This window comes from Gobio gobio (genome assembly GCF_949357685.1).
Source record: "Gobio gobio genome assembly, chromosome: 19".
Classification (NCBI taxonomy): Eukaryota; Metazoa; Chordata; class Actinopteri; order Cypriniformes; family Gobionidae; genus Gobio; species Gobio gobio.
This window is the reverse complement of record NC_137112.1, coordinates 27463425-27485262: the sequence shown is the minus strand read 5'-3', so window position 1 is coordinate 27485262 and position 21838 is coordinate 27463425. Positions and strand designations below refer to the sequence as shown.

Below are 21838 nucleotides of genomic sequence, written 5' to 3'. Positions count from 1 at the left end.
AATGGCGCCCTCTGTCAGAACCGGCCTCAAATCAATGCTTTGCATACACAGAATAGAGAATCTGTTAAATGAACACTACTCTAATAATTAACCAAGATTTCGTTTTTATTTTCAAACACACACACACACACATACATACATGCAACAGCAACGTTTAGAATTAGTTTATAAAATGCCAGATACATACGACTAAATTCAACGTGAACTGAAATAAATGATAAGCATGAATTTACAAACGCTGATATTTCCACTTACAATACAATTATACAAGCTTTATTTCCTTTTACTCATATAAAAACTCAAAAATAACGTTCTTTCTCCATCCCATGTAGTAACAAAATACTATCAACACTATGACAACAGCTTTAAAGAGACCAAAGATGAAAATTCTGTCATCTTTTACTCACCCTCATGTCATTCCAAACCTGTATGACTTTTCTTCTGTGGAACACAAAATAATTTTTGAGAACTGTCTCACTGTTTGTGTCCATACAACGAAAGTCAATTGTTACAAAAACTTTTTGGTAACCTACATTTTTCTAAAAAATATTTGCCTTTATGTTCCAAAGCAGAAAGTCAACCAGGTTTAGACCGACATGAGGTAGAGTAAATAACAACAGCATTTTCATTTTTGGGAGAACTGTCGCGTTCACAATATCAAACCATTCTTTTATGCAGTTCATTTGGAACTGTACAGAGACAAAAAAAAATTAGTAAACTCAAGGTGCCATACTTCTGCATTCAACAATGTCAAGTCAGTGGCACTTGAAATCCATAGTGTCAAACACCTTTATTCATCACAACTACCCATGTCAGGTCTTATTTTGGATATAGAGTAGTCATAGCATATGAACAATTATATTAACCGTTCATTTACATGTTCTTCAAGTTGTTTGAATGAAGTGTCCATAGCCAACAAACATGAAAGAGAAAACACCACATTATAGCTGCCAGTCACATTTATCCATCTAGGAGTTTGAGAATACTTTCTCTCTCTTTTAAAGCTTTCCACGCCTGATCTTTCTCTTTTTTTGTTGGAGTGCGTTTCTTTTGCCTGGCTGCCATGATGCGACGGAAGGCCTCCATGACCTCATTATCAGCCACTCGAACCCGCTGTCGAAGCTCTTGTTTTCGCATCTCTTCCCGTGCCAATCTGCATGAACAGGGTGAAAAGAGAAAGGTGACTTTCCTGATAATCACTTTAAACCTGGTATTTCACAATGCATATGTGGGAAAAAAACGACTAAAAGATATTTCTACTTAAAATCCTCATTCACAATTCAGGTACATCTAAAAATACACAGCCGGCTGCTTCAATACGGTTCTCAAAGTTGTCATCTAAATAAAACTATGGAAAAGAAAATCATGACTTGTCACATCAGACTGCTCCCTCTAACTTTTTGAAAGATTACAGGCTTATTTTCATGAGCCAGACTTCATCTTGTGCTGATGGCATTCTTGATCTGGATCTGAGGCTCTTTCGATGAGACTCACTTGAGCAGCTCCTGCTTGCGTGAGCGGTTGTGGGCAGTCAGAGCTTTGAGTTCAGCCTGTCTTTTCTGCAGCTCAGCCAGCACCTCGTCTTCAGATTCTCCTCCGACACCTTGCCTCTCATCTGAGTCCAGCAGACCCTGAGACACCAGCTCCTCTCTTATGCGAGCCTCCAGAGAGCGTGTGTGAGGCACACTGGGGAAAACAGAATGAGAAAAGACAAAATTAAAGTTCTGTATACCTTATTATTGTGCACGATTCATCACATTGTTATTCAATTTTTTTGTTTTTATAACCATTAATCAAAAATGTAATTGCCTTCTCTACCTCTGAAACAACTTTCAATTTTGGATTATGTCACCCAGGCCATGGAGGCTATTGAGTAATCTTAACCAATAGCTAATATCTTGGTATCTAGTTCATGTACACTTTTCACCATCCGACCAATTCCCAAATCCACAGTTGTTTCCCCAGGAACAAATGTCCAGTTTAAATGTCAAGGTCAATGAAAAAACACTAATCTGGTTAGAACTTTTCATGATTCTGAACAAACTAGTTCTTAATAAAATAACATAAATTACCATTGTTGTGTAAACCATTGTTATTTGAAGCGTCAAGTTGCACTATATTGCCAAAAGTATTGGGACACCCCTCCAAATCAATGAATTCAGGTGTTCCAATCATTTCTATGGCCAAAGGTGTATAAAATCAAGCACCTAGGCATGCAGACGCTCCTACAATCATTTGTGAAAGAATGGGTCGCTCTCAGGAGCTCAGTGAATTCAAGTGTGGTACCATGATAGGTTGCAACCAGTGCAATAAATCCATTCATGAAATGTCCTCACTACTAAATATTCTACAGTCAACTTTTAGTGGTATTATGACAAAGTGGAACCAATTGGGAACAACAGCAACTCAGCCACGAAATGGTAGGCCAAAGGCCACGTAATATTACAGAGCGGGGTCAGCACATGCTTTCACCAACTTTCTGCGGTCAATAGCTACAGACCTCCAAAGTTCATGTGGCCTTCAGATTAGCTCAAGAACAGTGCGTAGAGAGCTTCATGGAATGGGTTTCCATGGCCGAGCAGCTGCATCCAAGCCTTACATCACCAAGTGCAATGCAAAGCGTCGGATGCAGTGGTGTAAAGCTAGAGCAGTGGAGATGTTTTCTCTGGAGTGAGGAATCACGCTTCTGTCTGGAAATCCGATGGACGCCAGGAGAACGGTATTTGTCTGACTGCATTGTGCCAAGTGTAAAGATTATGGTGTGGGGTTGTTTTCAGGGGTTGGGCTTGGCCCCTTAGTTCCAGTGAAAGGAACTCTTAAAGGGTTAGTTCACCCAAAAATGAAAATTGTCATTAATTACTCACCCTGAAGATATTTTTGTTGAAAGCTGATGGCTGAGAAAGGCTTCAGATAGGCCTCCATTGGCATTCAGTACATTTACACTCCCAAGACCCATAAAAGGCACTTAAAACGTCGTTACAAAGTCCATCTCACCACAGTGACTCTACAATAATTTTACGATGCGACGACAATAGTTTTTGTGCGCAAAAAAAAATCAAAATAACACCTTTATCCAACTTGTTCTTGTCTTCCGTGTGTGCTTTCACGACGCATGCGCGAGAATATGACGCAGATCCGGCGTTCGGACACATGACCCAGAAGCGATTTGTTTACAAGCAGAGGAAGACGCGTGTATCTAAGCTGTTGAATTCTACATTGATCGTGCTTTAGGTCTAGGCGTAGTTCTCAAAATGAGGTTAAAGTGTGCATTTCATGGATTCCTGAACGCCGGCGCTACGTCATATTCCCGCGCATGCGTCGTGGAGGCACACGCGGAAGACAAGAAGAGGTTGAATAAAGTCGTTATGTAGATTTTTTTTGGCGCACAAAAACTATTGTCGTCGCATCGTAAAATTATTGTAGAGTCACTGTGGTGAGATGGACTTTGTAATGACGTTTTAAGTGCCTTTTATGGGTCTTGGGAGTGTAAATGTACTGAATGCCAATGGAGGCCTATCTGAAGCCTTTCTCAGCCATCAGCTTTCAACAAAAATATCTTCATTTGTGTTCCGAAGATGAACGGAGGTCTTACGGGTGTCGAACGACATGAGGGTGAGTAATTAATGACAGAATTTTCATTTTTGGGTGAACTAACCCTTTAATGCTTCAGCATACCAGGACATTTTGGACCATTACAGGCTCCCAACTTTGTGGGAACAGTTTGGGGAGGGCCCCTTCCTGTTCTGTGCACCAGTGCACAAAGCAAGGTCCATAAAGACATGGGCGAGTTTGGTGTGGAGGAACTTGACTGGGCGGCACAGAGTCTTGACCTCAACCCGATTGAACACCTTTGGGATGAATTAGAGCGGAGACTGCGAGCCAGGCCTTCTCGTCCAACATCAGTGCCTGACCTCACACATGCGCTTCTAGAAGAATGGTCAAAAATTCCCATAAACACACTCCAAAACTTTGTGGAAAGCCTTCCCAGAAGAGTTGAAGATGTTATAGCTGCAAAAGGTGGACCAACTCCATATTAAATCCTACTGATTAAGAATGGGATGTCGGTAAAGTTAATGTGCATGCAGGCATCCCAAACTTGTGGCAAGATAGTGTACTTTCAAAAGATTTGCTATATTTTGATCACTACCGTAGCCTCAGTGCTTATATCTGACCAATAAACTTTATCCCAGTACTTCTGCGATCATTTGAATTGAATTTCATTAAGACAGAAATAACGGTTTTGTGTGGTTGAAAAGACTGTTTGTGAAGCTGTTTCAAACCTATACATGACAACTGCTCTCTGGGTCAGTACATTGAAGCGCAAACAAAGATTTGAGTGCTCTGGTATGACACAGGCGAATCGTAGACATTTATGAATAAGATCGCATGGGTGTTTGATCCGAGAACGTGTTCTTCTAATCGTGCAGCTTTACTATTGGCTGGCTGAACAACTAGTTAAAGGGTAACTTCAGTGATTTAGCATTAGGCTTTGGATCAGTAGAAACCCGGTAGTATATTCAAATTATGGTTTCATTTCAGTTTGCATGAGATGCGTTCGACTGAGATACAGTTTCGACAGAGCACCACAGAATGGTTTAGAGTGTCAGAATGAGATGTTAAAACAACTGTTCAAATGTTTTAGGCCAGTAGGATGTTTAGAAAAATTAACACTTTTATTTAGTGAATACACACTAAATTGAATAAAAAGTGACAGTAAAGACATTTAAATTGTTCTAAAGGTTTTTAATGTTATTTTTGTTTTTTACCTGAAGGCTTTACCCTGGCTACGAGGTGACGTGCCAGCCCCATCATCCTTCCCTGGAATGTCTGGAATAGGGGAATCCTCCATAGGAGATATGATGTTTTCCTACATGCATGAAAAAGGATTTGACTGAAATAAACCACGAATATAAACTGAGCTGTAACAAAACTGACTAAATGTTGCACAACATAATTTTAAATACTTATTTTAATGATGAGTCACTGACCTCAACGAGCGCTTGTAGAAGCCGCTGAGTGAGAGGGCCAAAGGGACAGCCGTCGTCAGGAGGTTCATGCTGAGACTCTGATTTCTTCAGTAGGGCGTCTACATCTACACAAATAAGAATAGTACAGGATAAAAGAAACATGTAAAAAATTCAATGCTGCAACCGTAATCAAGATCTTTAATGACACGGTTACCTTTAGCATCTAGTTCAGAAAGAGGACCCATCATGCTTTTCTTCTTGTCATTGGCTCTTGCTCCCTCTCTTTGCTCTTCTAACAGGTCCTCTTGAGCCCAGCGTTGGGAATAGTGCTTTCCGAGAGCTGGGATCTGCAAGGAAAACCCCCAGTCAGAGCTCAGAAGTGAAGAATCAGCTGAAGGAAAGGAATGAGAGCAGGAAGTGGTTTGTAAAAGATCTTTACCTTGTAGTACTCTGCTTCATCGTCAGGGGGTTTGAGCAGCTCTTCCAGAACTCTGATCTCTTCATTTGTGATGTCTGCACAGTAAGGCTCCACTGAGGCCCAGAATCTGTTTTAAACACATAAAATATACACCACCATTCAAAAGTTGGAGTTTTTTTAAAAGCCAGGACACACCAAGCTGACGTCAAAGATGACTGTGTTGTCGCCTCTTGTCTGCTGCGTCTCTGCCAAAAAGCTGCGCTTGAACACACCAAAAGGACTAAAGGCGACTGTCAACTAGCATGTGCGTTCTGCGTCTGCGCACAAGTAAATATCTGTCTATATCATAAGGTATCAATAGTCTATTTACGTCATTCAAAAGGGGAAACCAAAACTAGGACTGCAGATGTACAAATGTAAACATGCTAATTACATTCTTTATTATTTCTAGTCAGCTCATGTTATTATGAAAATACTTGTTCATTCGAATGCTCAGGTAAGACTGTCTGTACCGTCTTGACTTCTTTGCTTGCTTTTATTCTTGTGCACGGACTTGTGCGCTAAGCTGAACAGCCAATCAGAGTTCTCTCTCTCACCGACGGCCCAACGCTGATTCAATGTTTAATTCATAGTTTTCACACGATGTCACACCATTATAGGAACGCCCACCTGGAAGACAAAACAAGGCTTTCCTCTATTGCCCGCCAGTCATTTTTCCCAGGTTTGTAATAAGTTTTTATCTAGTAAGACAGTGATATTAAAAGACCAAATTCAATATACACCTTATTGATGTTGCATACTTTGTACAGGCAAGCAAATGACCACAGAATATTAATGCAACACATTTTTCTCAAAAACCATTATAAAGAAAACACGTTGCGTTCATATCTACTTGCCTATATAGTATACATCAGGTGTAAACTGAATTTAATCTTTTAATATCACAGTACATTAAGGCATTTTAAGGGTGGGTTGTACTAATAAGAATTCTTTAGCCCTGGTGTCGGTTCATCCCAATCAGCCCTTTAATTCTAACGGTCTTTCTACATGGTTAATCTGTGTTTAAAATCAAGTGGTGCAACACAACTCGATTTAAAATAAAACCAAGATCAACAAATCCTTGATTAGCGTTAAACTTTGCTTAATTTAATCCTTATTAGTGCCACTCACCCTATAAATGTTTTTCACGTTAAGTGGTTTAAAACCGTCCCGCTGTTTTTAGTGATTGAAATACTGCAGCAGGTGCTGTTTATGGATCACAAGTGCATCTTGTTTACATATTTTTGTTTTAAAGATGGAAATTTGACAGGCTTGTGCTGCAGTTCTATGGCTGTTTTGCCCTCCAGGGCTCCGTGACAGTCACGTGATTGAAAACTATGAATAGGCCTTAAAAACACAGACGGCATCCGACTAGCGCCAACCACATGGAACACACAGAAAAAATGAAACAGACGCACACTCAAAAAACATCCCAATGATGGCCGACCTGGTGTGTCCTGCCCTTAAAATGCTCACCAAGGCTGAATTTCTTTGATCAAAAATACAGTACAACAGTAATATTGTGAAACATTATTATAATTTAAAATAACTTTTCTATTTTAATATATTTTAAAATGTAATTTATTCCTGTGATGGAGAAGCTGAATTTTCTCTAGTCATCATTAGTTTACTCTTCGGTGTCATATGATCCTTCAGAAATCATTCTAATATGCTGATTTGCTGCTCTACAGTTGTGCTGCTTATCAATAATATTGTTTTTAATATTTTTATTATTAATATATTTTATATATTTATCAGTATTTTGTTGAAATCATGTTATTTTAGGGTTCTTTAATAAATAGAAAGTTGAAAAGAACATCACTGATTCAGGAGCGAAATCTTTGTAAGATCATAAATGTCTGTCATTTTTTACCAATTTAATGTATCCTTCCTGATTTCAAAGTTTATGCTTGAATTTGTGTTTAAATAATTAGATCAAAATCTTCAACTGTATACTGATAACTTAATATTTCTCCTCTGAAATCAGTAAAAGCATCAAATTTGATTTAATTTAATACCAAGGGTTTCTGCCGGTAAACAAATCTGATTTGATCCTAAATCTGGTTTAAATGAATATAAATATCAAGCGCATCACAGACAAAAAATTCAGTATTAACAAACCTGTTGGGTGCATCATTTTTAGGATTGCGGGGTATATCTTGGGGGTCCACTTCAAATTCAAAGTCCTGAACCTTTGTCTGTATGTTCTTAGACTTTGGTCTACCTGGCCCAGGTCCAGGGCCATGACTTCCTTTTCCATCAAGCTTCTGTTTTTTGGGCTTGGAATGGCGAGAAGAGGCTGCGAGATCTGGATCCTTGCCTAACTTCAGAAACCTTTTGTCCCCTTTTTTGTCCTGCCAGTCTGTAAGAATCTGTTTCAGAGAGAAAACATAAATAACTTTAGACATGAGAATAGGTGGGAGAAAGACAAATAGAAAAACATGACTTTTCACCTGTCTCTGTTCTTCCAGCGCCCTGAGACGTCGGCTCGCAGAGGACAGGAGAGTTTCCAGCTCCAGCTGAAGCGTGTCAAGCTCTTCAATGCCAATGCCATCATCTTCTGAGCGGCTGAGTACTGCGGTGTAGCGTGGACACACTTTCACATGGTCCACAGGTTTGAAGTCATAGTACTTCAGAGGGGGACAGTCCTTCAGTTCACTCATCTTCTCATTAACAGGAACCTATATCTGGAAAAAAAGGGGTACAAATAAAGTCAGGGTTGTGCAAGCTATGCAAAGAGGTTTGATTAATTCCTAACTATTAATGAGAAACACAAGACTGTATATGTATTAGTTTAGGAGGTATGCCTTTACCTCCTAAACTAATACATATACAGTCTTGTGTTGCTAGTAAACATCTACACAAAGAGATAATGCTAGATATGGACTGCTGTAGATGTTATTCATAAGGTTTTATCTGTGACAATGCCAATCTTGAATGTATTGCCCCCCTGTATTCACGCTCACTCTGTTATGCAATATTGATCACCATATATGAGAGCAGTCTAAGAGCCAGCCACTGTAAGCTAACGGCTACATGCTAATTCAGTTGCATGCTGTTCAAACCTTAGGGAACCAGTATCAATAAATATGCACATTGCTTGCAATAAAAAGGCTTGTAATGACAATAAAAAATATGTTAAAAGTCAAAACAGGAGGATAACCCGAAGTCATACAAAGCATTTATTCATAAAATATCATTGTTTACCTCCGATAAAGGGGCATCCATTACTGACTAAACCATTATCTTTGCACGGTGGGAGAACGTTCGCCGATTCAATTTTAATAACAATAATTTGTATTAAAGGTACGTTAGTATGATCGACGTGTATTTTTTTTACATATCTAGACCAATTTGTATGTACTATCAGCAAAATAATTATTTAAGACCAGATAAATGTTCCAACTTGACAGTTAACGTCCAAAACGCATGGAATGGTACATTCCTGACTGAAGCGCGTCCAAGCAGTGGAAAAAAAAAATGATTATCTTTTTTAGAGACTCACGCGCTGTTAAAACCACAAAAGAGATAATGTTTGTTTCTGCACAGTAATATTTGTAGACAAACGCGTCTTTGATTGTAATGTATTTGACCTGTCGTGGTATTTGCCATATAAGGAAGAAAAAGCGAATCAAGGTAAGATTGCTACTTGGCTTGGCCGTAAATATAAGAATAGATGTGTTACGTGCACGGCCGTTTTGGTGTTGTTACAGTTTTCGTTCAATTTCATAGTTTCTTAAATTAGAAACATAAGAACTTGTATTTGTATGAACATTTATTTAATCACCCACCATTCACTCGTGTATATTTAAATCATGAGCGTATGATAATTAAACTGATTTGCACTTCTATTAGATATAATACGGAAGTGTGAGAACGCAATGGAGGCGTGTTTTCTCATCTCTAGGCGTGGCGTGCGGACTTCCGTCTTCCTCCACAGACCTCATATAAAATGGTAAGAGATTTACATTTCTAGCAAGTTGCTAAGATTTTTTTATTACAGCGCTGTCTGCCAAATGACATAATAATCAGCATGTCCTTAAAATAATTGCTAGCGATCACAGCAGTGAATGTTTTGGTTTATTTGATCGAGTGATGTTAGTGTGTCTTGGTATATGCTAGCTGGCTAACGTCAGTGATTTTGCAGGCAAAGGCTCTTTTTGGCAGAATCAAAACAATAAATGCACGTTTTGAAATGCACATTACACTGTTTAGATAAAATGTTTAATAAATGACACGTGTTCAGTGTATTTAGAACAACCAGTAGTTATTAATAAGTGATGTTGAGGCAGATGATTGACACTTCAGGACCTAAATGACTGACTCGAGCTCAATGGAGTGGCCAAGCACAAACCAGCTCTTCCACCCACGGACAATCACGTTTCTGTGTTAATGATTATAAAATTGTTATAAAATGAAGTGTTGCCATGAAACCGAAATGGACATTTTTTTAAAGGAATGTTTCGGTATTTATTATAAATTATTTATCCGTGCACATTATTATTATTATTTTAATTCATGTTAACTTGTTTTCTTCCATCAAAATAACTTCCCCTCCCACTTGAAATGACAAGTTCTCTTCTGTGGTGACGTGTTTATTGGTGCGAGGGCGGGACTACCTGTAAATCACATGACATCACATCAGTAGCAAATCACAACCCTCCAATCTGTTTCAGATGGACAGATCAATACATTTGTGCTTGTTTGCGAAGCCGTTCCACTAGGGCTGTAACGATTTGACCAAAAATAAAAACCTTGATTAATTGAACATTTTACGTCGATTATGAATAATGAACGATTATTTTGCTTTTTTTTTTTTCCTGATAAGGTTTTTACTGTAAATATTTTCTACTATTAAAGGTGGAATTTTTTTTTCTAATGAAAAAGTGCATTTCTTTGTGATTTTAAAATACTTGAAGGAAACCGTTCACTTTCAGCAGTTATTGTCTAGGGGGCAGATTTCTGCTTGTTGTACATCAGATACAGATAAATTAACACTGTAGGCCTACATTACATTTATTTGAATGCATTAATGAGAGAGATTGTGTGTGTGAATTACTCATACCGTCTCTATTCATTATGAAGCTGTGGTTTGTACTTACTTCAAAGGTATTAAAATATATGCCTATAATGGTTGAGTTTCTAAGTTACTTCAGTGACTTTACTTTAGTGACAGGACAGCGTTGACACTGCGTGTCTGCGCGTGATCTTTACGTGATGTGCGAGCTTCTGTCTGAGTGTTTGTGTGTCACAATATGTCAGGCATTAGTTCAACATAATACACATATGATGGTCTAAAATCGCTCCAATGTTCAAACTGGCAGGCCTTAAAACACATACATATGACAAAGCTTTGTGAGGACGCAGGTGAAAGAGGTCTGCCTTCAGGGCGCGCGCGCGCGTTGTCAGAGACGCGACACGGCTCGGCTCTCTGTGTCACACAAAAAAGCTGAGCACTGAACAGATAAGTTTTTGAATAGTGCACAATCGCTTTAAATGTTCAAGCCTTTAAACGCATTTACTTGACAAACTTTATGAGGACGAAAGTGAAAGCGATCTGGCTTCGGGGCTTGCGCACGCCGTCTGTGTGTGTGTGTGTGTGTGTGTGTGTGTGTGTGTGTGTGTCGCAGCGCGTAGGCTATAAGAAGAACGGCAATTAACTTACTGTATAAACTGTGTAAAACATGCAGTTACTATAGTGATTCTGAGCATCTATAAACAAAGATAACCGCTCCTGCATCTCTCTGTGTGCCTGCAAACTGCACTTGATGTGACTGACGGGGCAGAGTCACGTGACTAAAACCGAAATAACCAACATGGGAAAAATACGTCGGTTAGAGGTTCTGAATTTCGGTTTCGATTATTTTTCGATTAATTGTACAGCCCTACGTTCCACTCAGATATGCATCACAGTCAGGGATGTAGTGGAGGCTAAACGCACGTAAACGCCATTTACGCACCTCCCAAATTTCGGAAATAGCGTTTACCCACCTCCAAAGTGGGTTTATCCACCTCTAAATTGAGTTTATCCACCTCTAAATAGCCTACAGTTCCTAAGCCATTTTAAAATTAAGCTTATGTCGTTTTAGTTTCATATTGTTCATTTTCTTTGGTTGTTTGTTGTACAGTTAGACGAAGTCTTTCATATTGCGCTGCAACTGTCAGTGTGAGTAGTGGGAAGTTCGGATCATTTTACTGACTCAGATCTTTGAGTCTCGTTCAGCAAAATGAACTAATCTTTTCTCTTTCCGTCTCTATGGGACTGACAGGAAGAACAAAAGACTCGGATCTCACCTGTCGATTCAGAATCAGAACCCATATGTTGCGTAATGCGCATGCGCGGTTAACACAAAATGAACGAATCACTCTCTGAGACAACTCGGTAGTCCCGAGTCATATTAAAGATTCGTTCAAAATGAACAAATCATTCATGAACCACACGCAACCAAGATCCAAAAATGGATATCCGGCAATTTTTTAAGCACCGTCAGGACAGCAGCCCTCCTCCTAATGCCAGCAAACGGGCTCGGCTACAAGCCCAAAGTGAGTGAGCTCGGAAAACAGTACTAAACTTTATGTTTTTGGGGTTAATTTGGTTCACGGTTAGATTCATGCCACTGACTCAACAAGTCACCTCTTCCTTTTCCCATTAGCCAATGTAGGCCTACAAGTAAAATTCAGGATACATTATCAGATAAATAACTGGATGTAATTATATGCATTCTCTGGTATTTAAACCACTGAAAGTTTGTGACAACAAGCTCCCTTTGCTAGTCAGCTAGCTAGTTATTGTTATCGCTACAGCCGTTCGCGGGTACGGTAAACGTTTCTATGGTAAGCGAGTTGGACCAATCAGAGGCGTCGCTGTTAAGCTTAGGACTGTGGGTAGTGTAGTTTTTCTTACAGACCTCTAGCTACAGAAGCAGAAACTTTCGTTTCACAACTCGTGGACATTGTTGTGATATTAATTAATCACAGGCAGCTGGTTTAATGTAGAGAGCATGTCGAAACCCTGTAAAAAAAGCTGTAATGATGCAGTGTATTTTGTGTTCAAATGGAGAATATTTGGTTTTATCGTTTTTTTAGTTTAGCAAAATCGTCTGTTAATGTCGGCAGCCATTACACTTGTGGAAACTACAGTGCAACTTATATTGTCTTTCTTCTGTTAATTACAGAAACTGAGTTTTCTTTAAATTAAAATATGTGGCACCAAATTCATCCTTCTGTCGTTAATCTGCACCTGCCTCATTAGCAATTGACAAAAACTGTAATCGACAACTATTTTGATAATCGATTAGTCGGCTTGAGTAATTTTTTAAGACAAAAGTAAAATTCTTTGATTCCAGCTTGTTTAATGTGAATATGTTCTAGTGTGTTCTCTCATATGTGACAGTAAACTGAGTTGTGGACAAAACGAGACATTTGAGTACGTCATCCTAGGCTTTTGGGAAACACTGATCCACATTTTTCGGACATATTATAGACCAAACAACTAATCGATTACTTGAGAAAATATTCAACAGATTAATCGACTATGAAAATAATCCCAAATCTAATCATTATGTACAAGTGCATTGCATTGGAACCCCTGGATATAAGCCATCCCTCTCTATCTCTCTTAAATATTTTTGTTCTCTCTGAGAACAATAGCTATCATCAGGATACACACCAACGCTAGGCAGTGGTCCACCTTACCGTGACCACGATGCGGTCACCCAGAATTTATAGTTTACCCACCTCTTTTTTTACCACTACACTTCTGATCACAGTAGGAAAGAAAAGGTGACCGCAACTTGCCGACTTTAATTACATATTCTATTTTTTATATGTAGACGGCAACATTGCGACCCTACCTGAATGCGGTGCGCGCCACTCTTCAAGCAGCCCTGTGTCTGGAGAACTTCTCCTCTCAGGTGGTGGAGCGACACAACAAACCTGAGGTGGAGGTTAGGTGAGGAACTTATAAACCCCCACGTCCTCATCTATATATGATGTGTTTTTAACTGTTAAACATGTGCAATGTATGTCTTTCGATACAGGAGCAGCAAAGAGCTTCTGTTGCAGCCGGTGGTCATAAGCCGCAATGAAAAGGAGAAGGTCCTGATCGAGGGGTCTATAAACTCAGTGAGAGTCAGCATTTGTGTCAAACAGGTATGAAGATGAACTACTGAAGACAGATGTAGTGAATTTTTCTAGTCATCATCTTCTAAAGATATTTATGGTCTTCTTAGGCCGATGAGATTGAGAAGATCCTGTGCCATAAATTTATGAGGTTCATGATGATGCGAGCAGAGAACTTCTTCATCCTGCGGAGGAAACCTGTTGAGGTGAGATCTGTTTTACAAACAAGGGATGAAGCAATATATAATTTATTAAACCAAACACTCATGTCAAGTCTTTTTGGTGGAGTCATGTAGGACTTTGGGGCAAATTCTGCATGATAAAACTTTAGATCAAGCTATTTATGTAAGTTATGGAATAATTTCTGAAATTCTAAATAATGTTGTGTATGTGAAGTAGGGCTGCATCGAATGACTATTTTTTTGTTGATTAATCTATCGATTACTTTTCCGATTAGTCGACTAATCTAATGTTTATTTTTCCAGATTAATCTGATGATTCTTTTTTACTGATTATTGTATTTCAAAGAGGGTAGTGAATTTGTATATTAGTTTAACATGAAATCAATGAATGATGACAATATTAATTGTATTTCAGGAAGGGTAGTGTACTTAAGCCATTTTATAATGAAATATATGAACACAAGAAGCATTTTAAACATTATGTATAACTAATTATACTATTCATCATAAAATGTATACAGAGTAGGCCTAACTAGGAAATGTTGTTTACTATAATAGGTTATTAATTACCGTAGTTGAGTATGATTTATTTATTGATTTGTGTCAATAGTAAACGAAAATGCACTTGTATTTATCTGCAAAAGGTTCACATACAGGAGCTTTCAGCATAGTGTAAATGTATAACTAGTCTATTTTGAAGATATACATGTGCATAAACAACTTGTTACAACTGGCAAAGTGTCATTGCCAGACTAAAGCTGCCAGAAGTTTTTGCCCAAACTTTAAAGACACGTTTAAATTATTAAAATTAGAGGCATATCTTAACTTTGATGTTACTAATCATGTAAACTACCTATATACAGCATGTTATATGCATATGTTTTTGGGACAGAGGGGAACCCGGTCACATTTGCAGCAGATATATGCTGCCCATAATAAATCAAACAGCAGGATGGATTCTGATTGGCTGTCAATGTTTTTATCGTTCATCAGCTAGATAAAATCGTTCTGAAAATGATACAAACAATTTCGTTTCTCTATATCGTTGTCATTATAGCTGTGGTGTGAACTCTGCTATTCTTTAATTTTGGGAACTATTTTTAGGACTATATTTTTATAGTTATCGTCCTTGGTGTAAACGGATCTTAACACGTCTTGTCATTTCCTCTTTTGTGCTTTTCAGGGCTATGACATCAGCTTCCTCATCACCAACTTCCACACAGAACAGATGTATAAACACAAGCTGGTGGACTTTGTCATCCATTTCATGGAGGAGATCGACAAGGAGATCAGCGAGATGAAGCTGTCGGTCAACGCTCGGGCCCGAATTGTCGCAGAGGAATTCCTCAAGAACGTATGTTTGAGATATTGTAAATTTTTTAGAGATGCACCGATTGCAATTTTCTTGGCCAATTCCGTTTTTTTTTTCTTTTGCGCAAGTGTGACCTGCCAATACCGATTTTTGCAGTTTCCGATTTTCTCTTTAAAGGTTCAGTGTGTAGTATGAGGATCTATTGACAGAAATGCAATATAATATACATAACTATGTTTTCAGTGGACTATAAAGACCTTACATAATGAACTGTTATGTTTTTATTACCTTAGAATGAGCCATTTCTATCTACATGCACCGCGGGTACAGTGAAATCGCCATTTTGCGCCGCCATGTTTCTACAGTAGCCCTACACAGACAAACTGCTCTACAGAGCGCTAGCTACTCTATTCTCTCTGACGACGACAACATTTTTGTCCTGTGTCGGCCACCGTAGCTTCTCTATGTGCTCCGAAAGGGAGGGGAGGGGGGAGGGGAGGGGGGAGGGGGGGGGGGGGTGCAATTAAAATCCTCACCACTAAATGCAGCTAAAAATCACACACTGCACCTTTAAAGAACTACAATTGACAGCATATGCAAACAAAAATCTACTTTTCTTCAATGCAACATTTTATTTTCATAAATAAACAAGTAAAAAGACAGTAATAAAATAAAAACAAACAAACAAATTTCAAACAACAGCACAAATAAATGCAATGGAATAAAGAGAGATATAAAATAAACACAGCTTTAAGTTTTTCAGGTTTCAGAAATACTACAGAAATTAAAGTATTCAAATGTAAAACAACACTGGATAGTCCTCATTGTAAAAATTAAATACAGATTAATGCTTACAATTAAAGGGATAGTTCACCCAAAAATGAAAATTTCAAGATTCAAGAGTTTTATTTGTCACATACACAGTTATATACACAATATACAACTGGCAGTGAAATGTAAACAGGTCCGCTCCATGGACAGTGCAAATAACAGTTACAAGAACACAAGGGAAATTAAAATAGAAATAGAATAAAATTAGAATAAAAAGTATTAACATAAGTAGAGTTATAAATAAATCAAGTAAGATAAAAATAGGAAATAAGATAAAAATAAAAAAATAAAATAAAAATATAAAATACAAAGTAAGTGGATATGATAAGTGAGATAAACTGTAGACTTAAAAATAAGTGGTTAACATAAAATATATATATATATATTTATATATAGAGAAGTATGATGTGCATGCAATAGGTATAATTGCAAATCGGAGTATAATGTGCAAACAGGAGTATGATGTGCAAACAGGTTTATTACAGGTTGTTACACAGTAACAATAGGAACGTAAAGTGCAGTGCAATGGCAGTATGTGAATGTTAATGTATAAACTGGATGTTTATGCGTGTGCGGGGTGAAGTGAAGTCACGTGACTGAGTTCAGGAGTCTGATGGCCTGGGGGAAGAAACTCCTCCTGAGTCTTTCAGTCTTTGCCATCAGGCTACGGAAGCGCTTACCGGATGGCAGCAGGGTGAAGTGAGAGTTTGCAGGGTGATTTATGTCTCTGATGATTTTGGTAGCTCTACCTCTGCAGCGTTTGGTGTAGATGTCCTGCAGAGACGGGAGAGCTGAGCCTGAGATGCGCTCGGATAAGCGCACCACTCTTTGCAGGGCTTTGCAGTCGTGACTGGATTTGACATTTATCTGCTTACCCCCAGGCCATCCAAGGTGTAGGTGTCTTTGTTTCTTCAGTAGAACACAAATGGAGTTTTTTAACCTCAACCGTTGCTGTGTGTCACTCTTAGAATGCATGTCAATGGGGTCTAATTCTATTAGGGTAAAAAAACATACACAGACAACTTCAAATTAATCCATGCGGCTCGTGACGACACATTAATGTCTTAAGACACGAAACGATCGGTTTCTGAGAGAAACCCAACGGTATTTATATCATTTTTTACCTCAAATACAACACCATGTCCAACAGCCCCGAAAGCGCAGCACTTCCGGGAAAGAAGGTCAATGTACACGATCTAGTGTAGAGACATCACTTCCTGTGTGTGATGTCTCTACACTAGATCCCTTTAAAGTTACAAAAGTTATTCAGTCAAGAGCATAGTGATTTTCTCTTTGTATTTTGTTTTTTGATTAACATGATAGACAGCAGCAGGTTTATTAGGCTTCTGTCACTTTAAGAGTTTATACATAGATCCAATATACTGTTACCCAACATGTTATCTTTCTCAACCATTTACCTTCCAAGATTGACTATGTTTAACTGAATAGTTGCCAATATGGGCATTTTAACATAATTCTGTGAGTATTTGACTGTTTAAGCACAGTAAGCCAATCAATTTGGTACTTGCGACTCACAAGCTGTTTGAGAGGCGGCTTTATGTGCGGCACTGTTACCGGTCCGGGCCAAGCATGGGGCTGATTCCAGTCTTTGGCCAGTCGTTCAGTGCATCTCTAATATCTTTTTACAAACATGCTTAGAAGAATAGAAAGTCATTTTTAATTTGACTCTTTTTATATATTTTTGTTCTGTTCTAGTTCTGAGGATGCTTGTCTACATTCCTAATACCCATCAGAGATTGGTGTTGCTATGGTTCCTGCGGACAAAAACATTCAACGTTTTTAAAATCTCCACAGAGCAAAGAGTTTATTAGTTAGCATCCAAGCAAGAAGATCTACAGGAACAACTGGCCAGTCCTGCAGCACTATATGCAGTCCTCTTTGCCTTCTGTTCAAGGTGCTCCTTGTGCCCATGGATATTAACAATTGTACATTTAGTCAAGAATTTATAACTCTCGTTTTCTGTTGTTAGAAAAAAAAGAAAAGAAAACACGCAGTCAAGGCAGGTCCTTAAAAGTATTACCTGTAATTAATATTGATGGGCACAGGAATCTTGTTGTTGGACTGTATTTTTTTTTCTTCTGTTGTCTTTTATATACATGTACTCATGTGCTTAATTTTTGTTACAATCAATTCAATGTTAAAGAGATCATGAGGGAAAAAATAAGACAAATTTTGACACAGCTAAACTCCAATAAGATAACTATACAAAAAAAAAAACTGTGTAAAAACAACCAAAATTTCAATAAAAATATATTGTGCTTTCTGTACCTCTTTGGATTTATTTCTATATTGCATTCACTTGTGCTTTCAATCCACTTATATTAATCAATATTTCTGCAGTTTTTGTTAGTCCTTATTTATCAGGTTTGTTCCTTATACAATGCCATCTGAAACATGTATTGAGCCAAGTTCTTACATTGCTAGGTCAATTGTTTTACTCATGGATTCTGTGTATAAAATTTGATGAGAATCGTAAAGCCAGACTGAGTACGGAAGTGGATATTGATCCTCAAATGCTTAGTAATCAATAGAGAAGTCCTTTTGTGATCTATCATTTTGAGCATGATGACTTGAAAAGGTCGGTAACAAAGGATACCCAGTCCAGTCAATTCATTGTAATCTGACTGCGATAATGGTTTGTTATTATGTTAATTGCCCTACTGAGGACACAATAACAACACAATCAATTCATCTCAAGATGTTCAGTTGTTTGCAAGAAATAAGAAACAAAGCAGCCTGGCTTGCTGAATTGAATAGGCAGAGAATGAATTGCTGATTTTGTGGTTGGCAGAGTTCACTGTTGTTTATTTAAAACTTGAAAAGATAACTGTTAAACTACAGTAAAGCAATTCTAAGGCACTCCACCATTTTCTGTTTCTTTTTTGCTGTTTTTATTGAACAAAAGTGCAATAGCCAAAAGCTTTAAAAGCATTGTGATTGGTTGGTGGCACCTTGCAAACCTTAAGCTAGTAAGGCCAGTGTTTATCAGGGGTATATATATGGTCTGAGCAGCGCCACTTCAAGTGGAACAATGTATTTTGAATAAAAATCAAGAGGACGTATGAATTTCCAAAAAAGTTATGTGAACTGCATAGATAAATAACTTATAATAAATATTGCAATATTCCATAAAAACAAAAATGGTCTATTTTGATTTCATGGTGACTTTAAATGCACTGTCTAAAGGCCTGTACTCACCAGAACGAATACCGTGTGCGCTTATCGCCATCGTTTTTCAAGACGTTTTTTGGCGCGTATTGGGTGCTCACACCCAAGTGATTTTCACCGCGATGCACCGAGTGAACATGCAAATTCAGTAGATGGCGCTCCCGCTACACAAGGTGGTGCTGCGCCACTTTACGCTTCTGACGCTCGCTTGTCACACAGAAGAAGAAGAGAGACAGTATTTACATGTACGTACTTCCTTTTCGTCGTATCAATGTGTGCTCGGCAAGACCGTTTTGTGCTTGAGCACCACCAAGTCATGTTTTACTGTCACTTCAGCAGCTCCAGGCACGTGAACAAAAGCGCCGATCTCATTGGTCGGCCAGTTTTTAACGCGCCAAAATAAAGAAAAACGATGATTTTACGCCTGTCGTTTTGCGCATCGGTGTGCACACTCACATTGGCGCTCTTTGTTTAGTCACGAGGCGTTAAACGTCTGCAAAAATCGTCCCGGTGTGAACAGGCCGCGACCATTGACTCCTTGCAAAAGTGTCGTGCTGCTCGCGTCTGGTGTAGACACCGTGTAACCCAGTTTTCCAACTCAGATATTTAGTTTTGTTTGTTTTTACTTTTAAAAGGAAATATGCATTAACAGTATGCAATAAAAACACAAATTAATGGTAGTTCATTTTATTTTATTTTAGTCTTTTGACAACCCTAGTTTTTATTAACGCAATTGTATAACGTTACATTAGCGCCACCAAACACGTGTTTCTGCAGCAGCTCTGGTCATGTGACCCACTGCTCAAATCGTATTGGTCGTCGTTCATTTCATAAGAGGCTGTCGCTGCAGAGCAAATGGGTGGAGCTTATGGGATTGCTAGACATCCAGGAAGGAGGAGCGAATGTAATTTGGGCCTAATGGGTGGAGCTAGAATATCCAACCAAACCTTAACCCAACACTTAAGGGCAAAGTACTTCACTTTTTACACATAGCCAAGGTCAATAATCATCAGATGAGTACACGAGTACTGTATGCGCACAGCCGGATTTTTGTAACAGTGCATAGTTTGTACGCTCAGGTTGCACATGCGCATTTAATTTTTTTTCAGTATACATGGCTTGTAACTCGTGGCGAGAGGTTACTCAAAACTGTGCAAAACACGCCTGTGTACCCATACGAGTCAAAAGAAGAATACTTTGTAAGGCTGCGCAATCGAGCGTACATGTAAAACAACAAAGTATAGGCCTACTTTCTGCTGACCCTACCCACAACTCTATCCCTCCACCCCAAGTGTGCCACACAAGAAAAGTGAAAGCCAAAATGTTTCGATCACCCCCAGGTGGCTGGACGCAGTTGAGGTCATAAATCCCGACCTCTCATGAATTTGAAAGGGACATAAACTTAACATATTTTTTCCAAAGATGGTTTGTGTCATTATCACGTTTTTATATCGTTTTCATCACGCTGATGTGATATCAAGTGTTGTTTTGTTTTTTTTGTTTTGAGTGGTTTTAGTTAAAACAGGGATGTGACGTCATGATTGACAGCTAGCTCAGCTGAGTTTGACAGTTTCTCTGAGCGAAGTATGCTGCCTTCATGCTATCGGAAATTTCCTTCAATTTTTCAACTAGGAAACTATTTACGATAGTTTCGATAGCACGTGAAGGCAGTTAGTCAATGAGGCACCAATGGACTTTTTTCGGGAGGAGGTCTGGACGTCATTTCATCGCTGAACGGAAAAAAATCGACGCACTCGCTGAAGGAAAAAAAAAGCTTATAGCCTTCTAGGCGGGAAATTGTTACCGTCGGACGTGAGTAACTCTACAGGAATCCATATTTTCTATTCAAAATCTTTGCACCAAATATCCGCGTTTGTTGTGACAGGGCTTTGAGTTGTTTGACACTTTTTCCCTCTTCTGTGGCACAGGCCTAGTCCACACGAACACGGGTATTTTTATAACCAGAGTTTTTCCTCCTCCGTTTTAAAAAACAATCGCGTCCACACAAGCACGGTTTAAAAAAAATCTCCGTCCACATGAAAACGCAAAACCGCGCTATGATTGGCTGCTTGATTTCCACATGGGTCCCATCCACGGCACCGATGCACTGAGGGATGCCATGGGCTCAGTAGCCACGTTTACATGCGCACTTTTTTGTCATTCCGATTAAAATCATTCCGATTGAAAGATTCTGCGGGCTGTTTACATGAGACGTTATCTAAACCGATCTGGTGTTACATGTGCTGACTTTCAGTCGGGATCCTTTTGTGACATGCGCACACAGTTTGTCTGCCGCCTCAGATTCGTAATGTTAGTATCGTGGATCAATAGTTCTGTGTTGGTAATTTTTATATTTATTTATTTTTCTGTGGGCGGACATGCAGTAGTTTAACCTAATTTATGTCCTATACAATGGCTATATCAACAGCTGTGAATGATGAATGCGGAATCAAAATTAATTCAATTCATTTATTTTGAAAAACACAAAATTAACAATAAAATGCACCCAAATTATTAATAAAAACATAGGATGTACGGTGAAATGTGAATGAAATAGCATTCAAGACGTGCTCAGCATCATTAGTACGTTAACAGTTACTAAACATAGATATTTCAGATGATTAAGGAAAGATACCATAATCACAAAGGTATAAATATTAACAAAGTAATTAAAGTAGACTGTGGGTAATGCTACTTAACCAATTTGAAGCAGTTGTTGAACTTTTTTTTTTTAATCTAATTTACGAGAAACCGAGAAATATCGACACGTCCCCTCCAA

The 21838-nt window shown here is 38.6% G+C and overlaps 2 protein-coding genes across 3 annotated transcripts; one reads left to right on the top strand and one right to left on the bottom strand.

Moving 5' to 3' along the window:
* Nucleotides 1–85: 85 nt before the first annotated feature.
* On the bottom strand, nucleotides 86–9039 carry tada3l (transcriptional adaptor 3-like). 2 transcript variants are annotated; one of them, XM_079844591.1, is made up of 9 exons: nucleotides 8632–9039; nucleotides 7878–8111; nucleotides 7546–7796; nucleotides 5407–5512; nucleotides 5182–5314; nucleotides 4989–5092; nucleotides 4767–4867; nucleotides 1495–1686; nucleotides 86–1153 (listed from the first exon to the last, which is right to left on the bottom strand). In XM_079844591.1, the coding sequence occupies exons 2-9, from the start codon at nucleotides 8085–8087 to the stop codon at nucleotides 961–963; spliced, it is 1290 nt and encodes a 429-aa protein (XP_079700717.1). In that variant the 5' UTR covers nucleotides 8088–8111; nucleotides 8632–9039; the 3' UTR covers nucleotides 86–960. The 2 variants fall into 2 exon arrangements, with proteins under 2 accessions (XP_079700717.1, XP_079700718.1); XM_079844592.1 differs by lacking the exon at nucleotides 8632–9039 and adding an exon at nucleotides 8238–8415.
* Nucleotides 9040–9279: 240 nt separating this feature from the next.
* Nucleotides 9280–18158, top strand: arpc4l (actin related protein 2/3 complex, subunit 4, like). The gene is made up of 6 exons (XM_079844590.1): nucleotides 9280–9379; nucleotides 13257–13375; nucleotides 13464–13575; nucleotides 13656–13751; nucleotides 14911–15081; nucleotides 17587–18158. The coding sequence occupies exons 1-6, from the start codon at nucleotides 9377–9379 to the stop codon at nucleotides 17590–17592; spliced, it is 507 nt and encodes a 168-aa protein (XP_079700716.1). The 5' UTR covers nucleotides 9280–9376; the 3' UTR covers nucleotides 17593–18158.
* The last annotated feature ends 3680 nt before the right edge of the window (nucleotides 18159–21838 follow it).

Bases quoted from the DNA above. Each gene is read 5' to 3' on its own strand.
- tada3l (XM_079844591.1), bottom strand. From the start codon at position 8,087: ATGAGTGAACTGAAGGACTGTCCCCCTCTGAAGTACTATGACTTCAAA. The intron at 7,797-7,877 runs GTGAAAAGTCAT...TCTCTGAAACAG, and splicing joins CGCTGGAAGAACAGAGACAG to ATTCTTACAGACTGGCAGGA. The intron at 5,315-5,406 runs GTAAAGATCTTT...TTTTCCTTGCAG, and splicing joins ATGAAGCAGAGTACTACAAG to ATCCCAGCTCTCGGAAAGCA.
- arpc4l (XM_079844590.1), top strand. The intron at 13,576-13,655 runs GTATGAAGATGA...TGGTCTTCTTAG, and splicing joins TCAGCATTTGTGTCAAACAG to GCCGATGAGATTGAGAAGAT. The intron at 13,752-14,910 runs GTGAGATCTGTT...TGTGCTTTTCAG, and splicing joins TGCGGAGGAAACCTGTTGAG to GGCTATGACATCAGCTTCCT.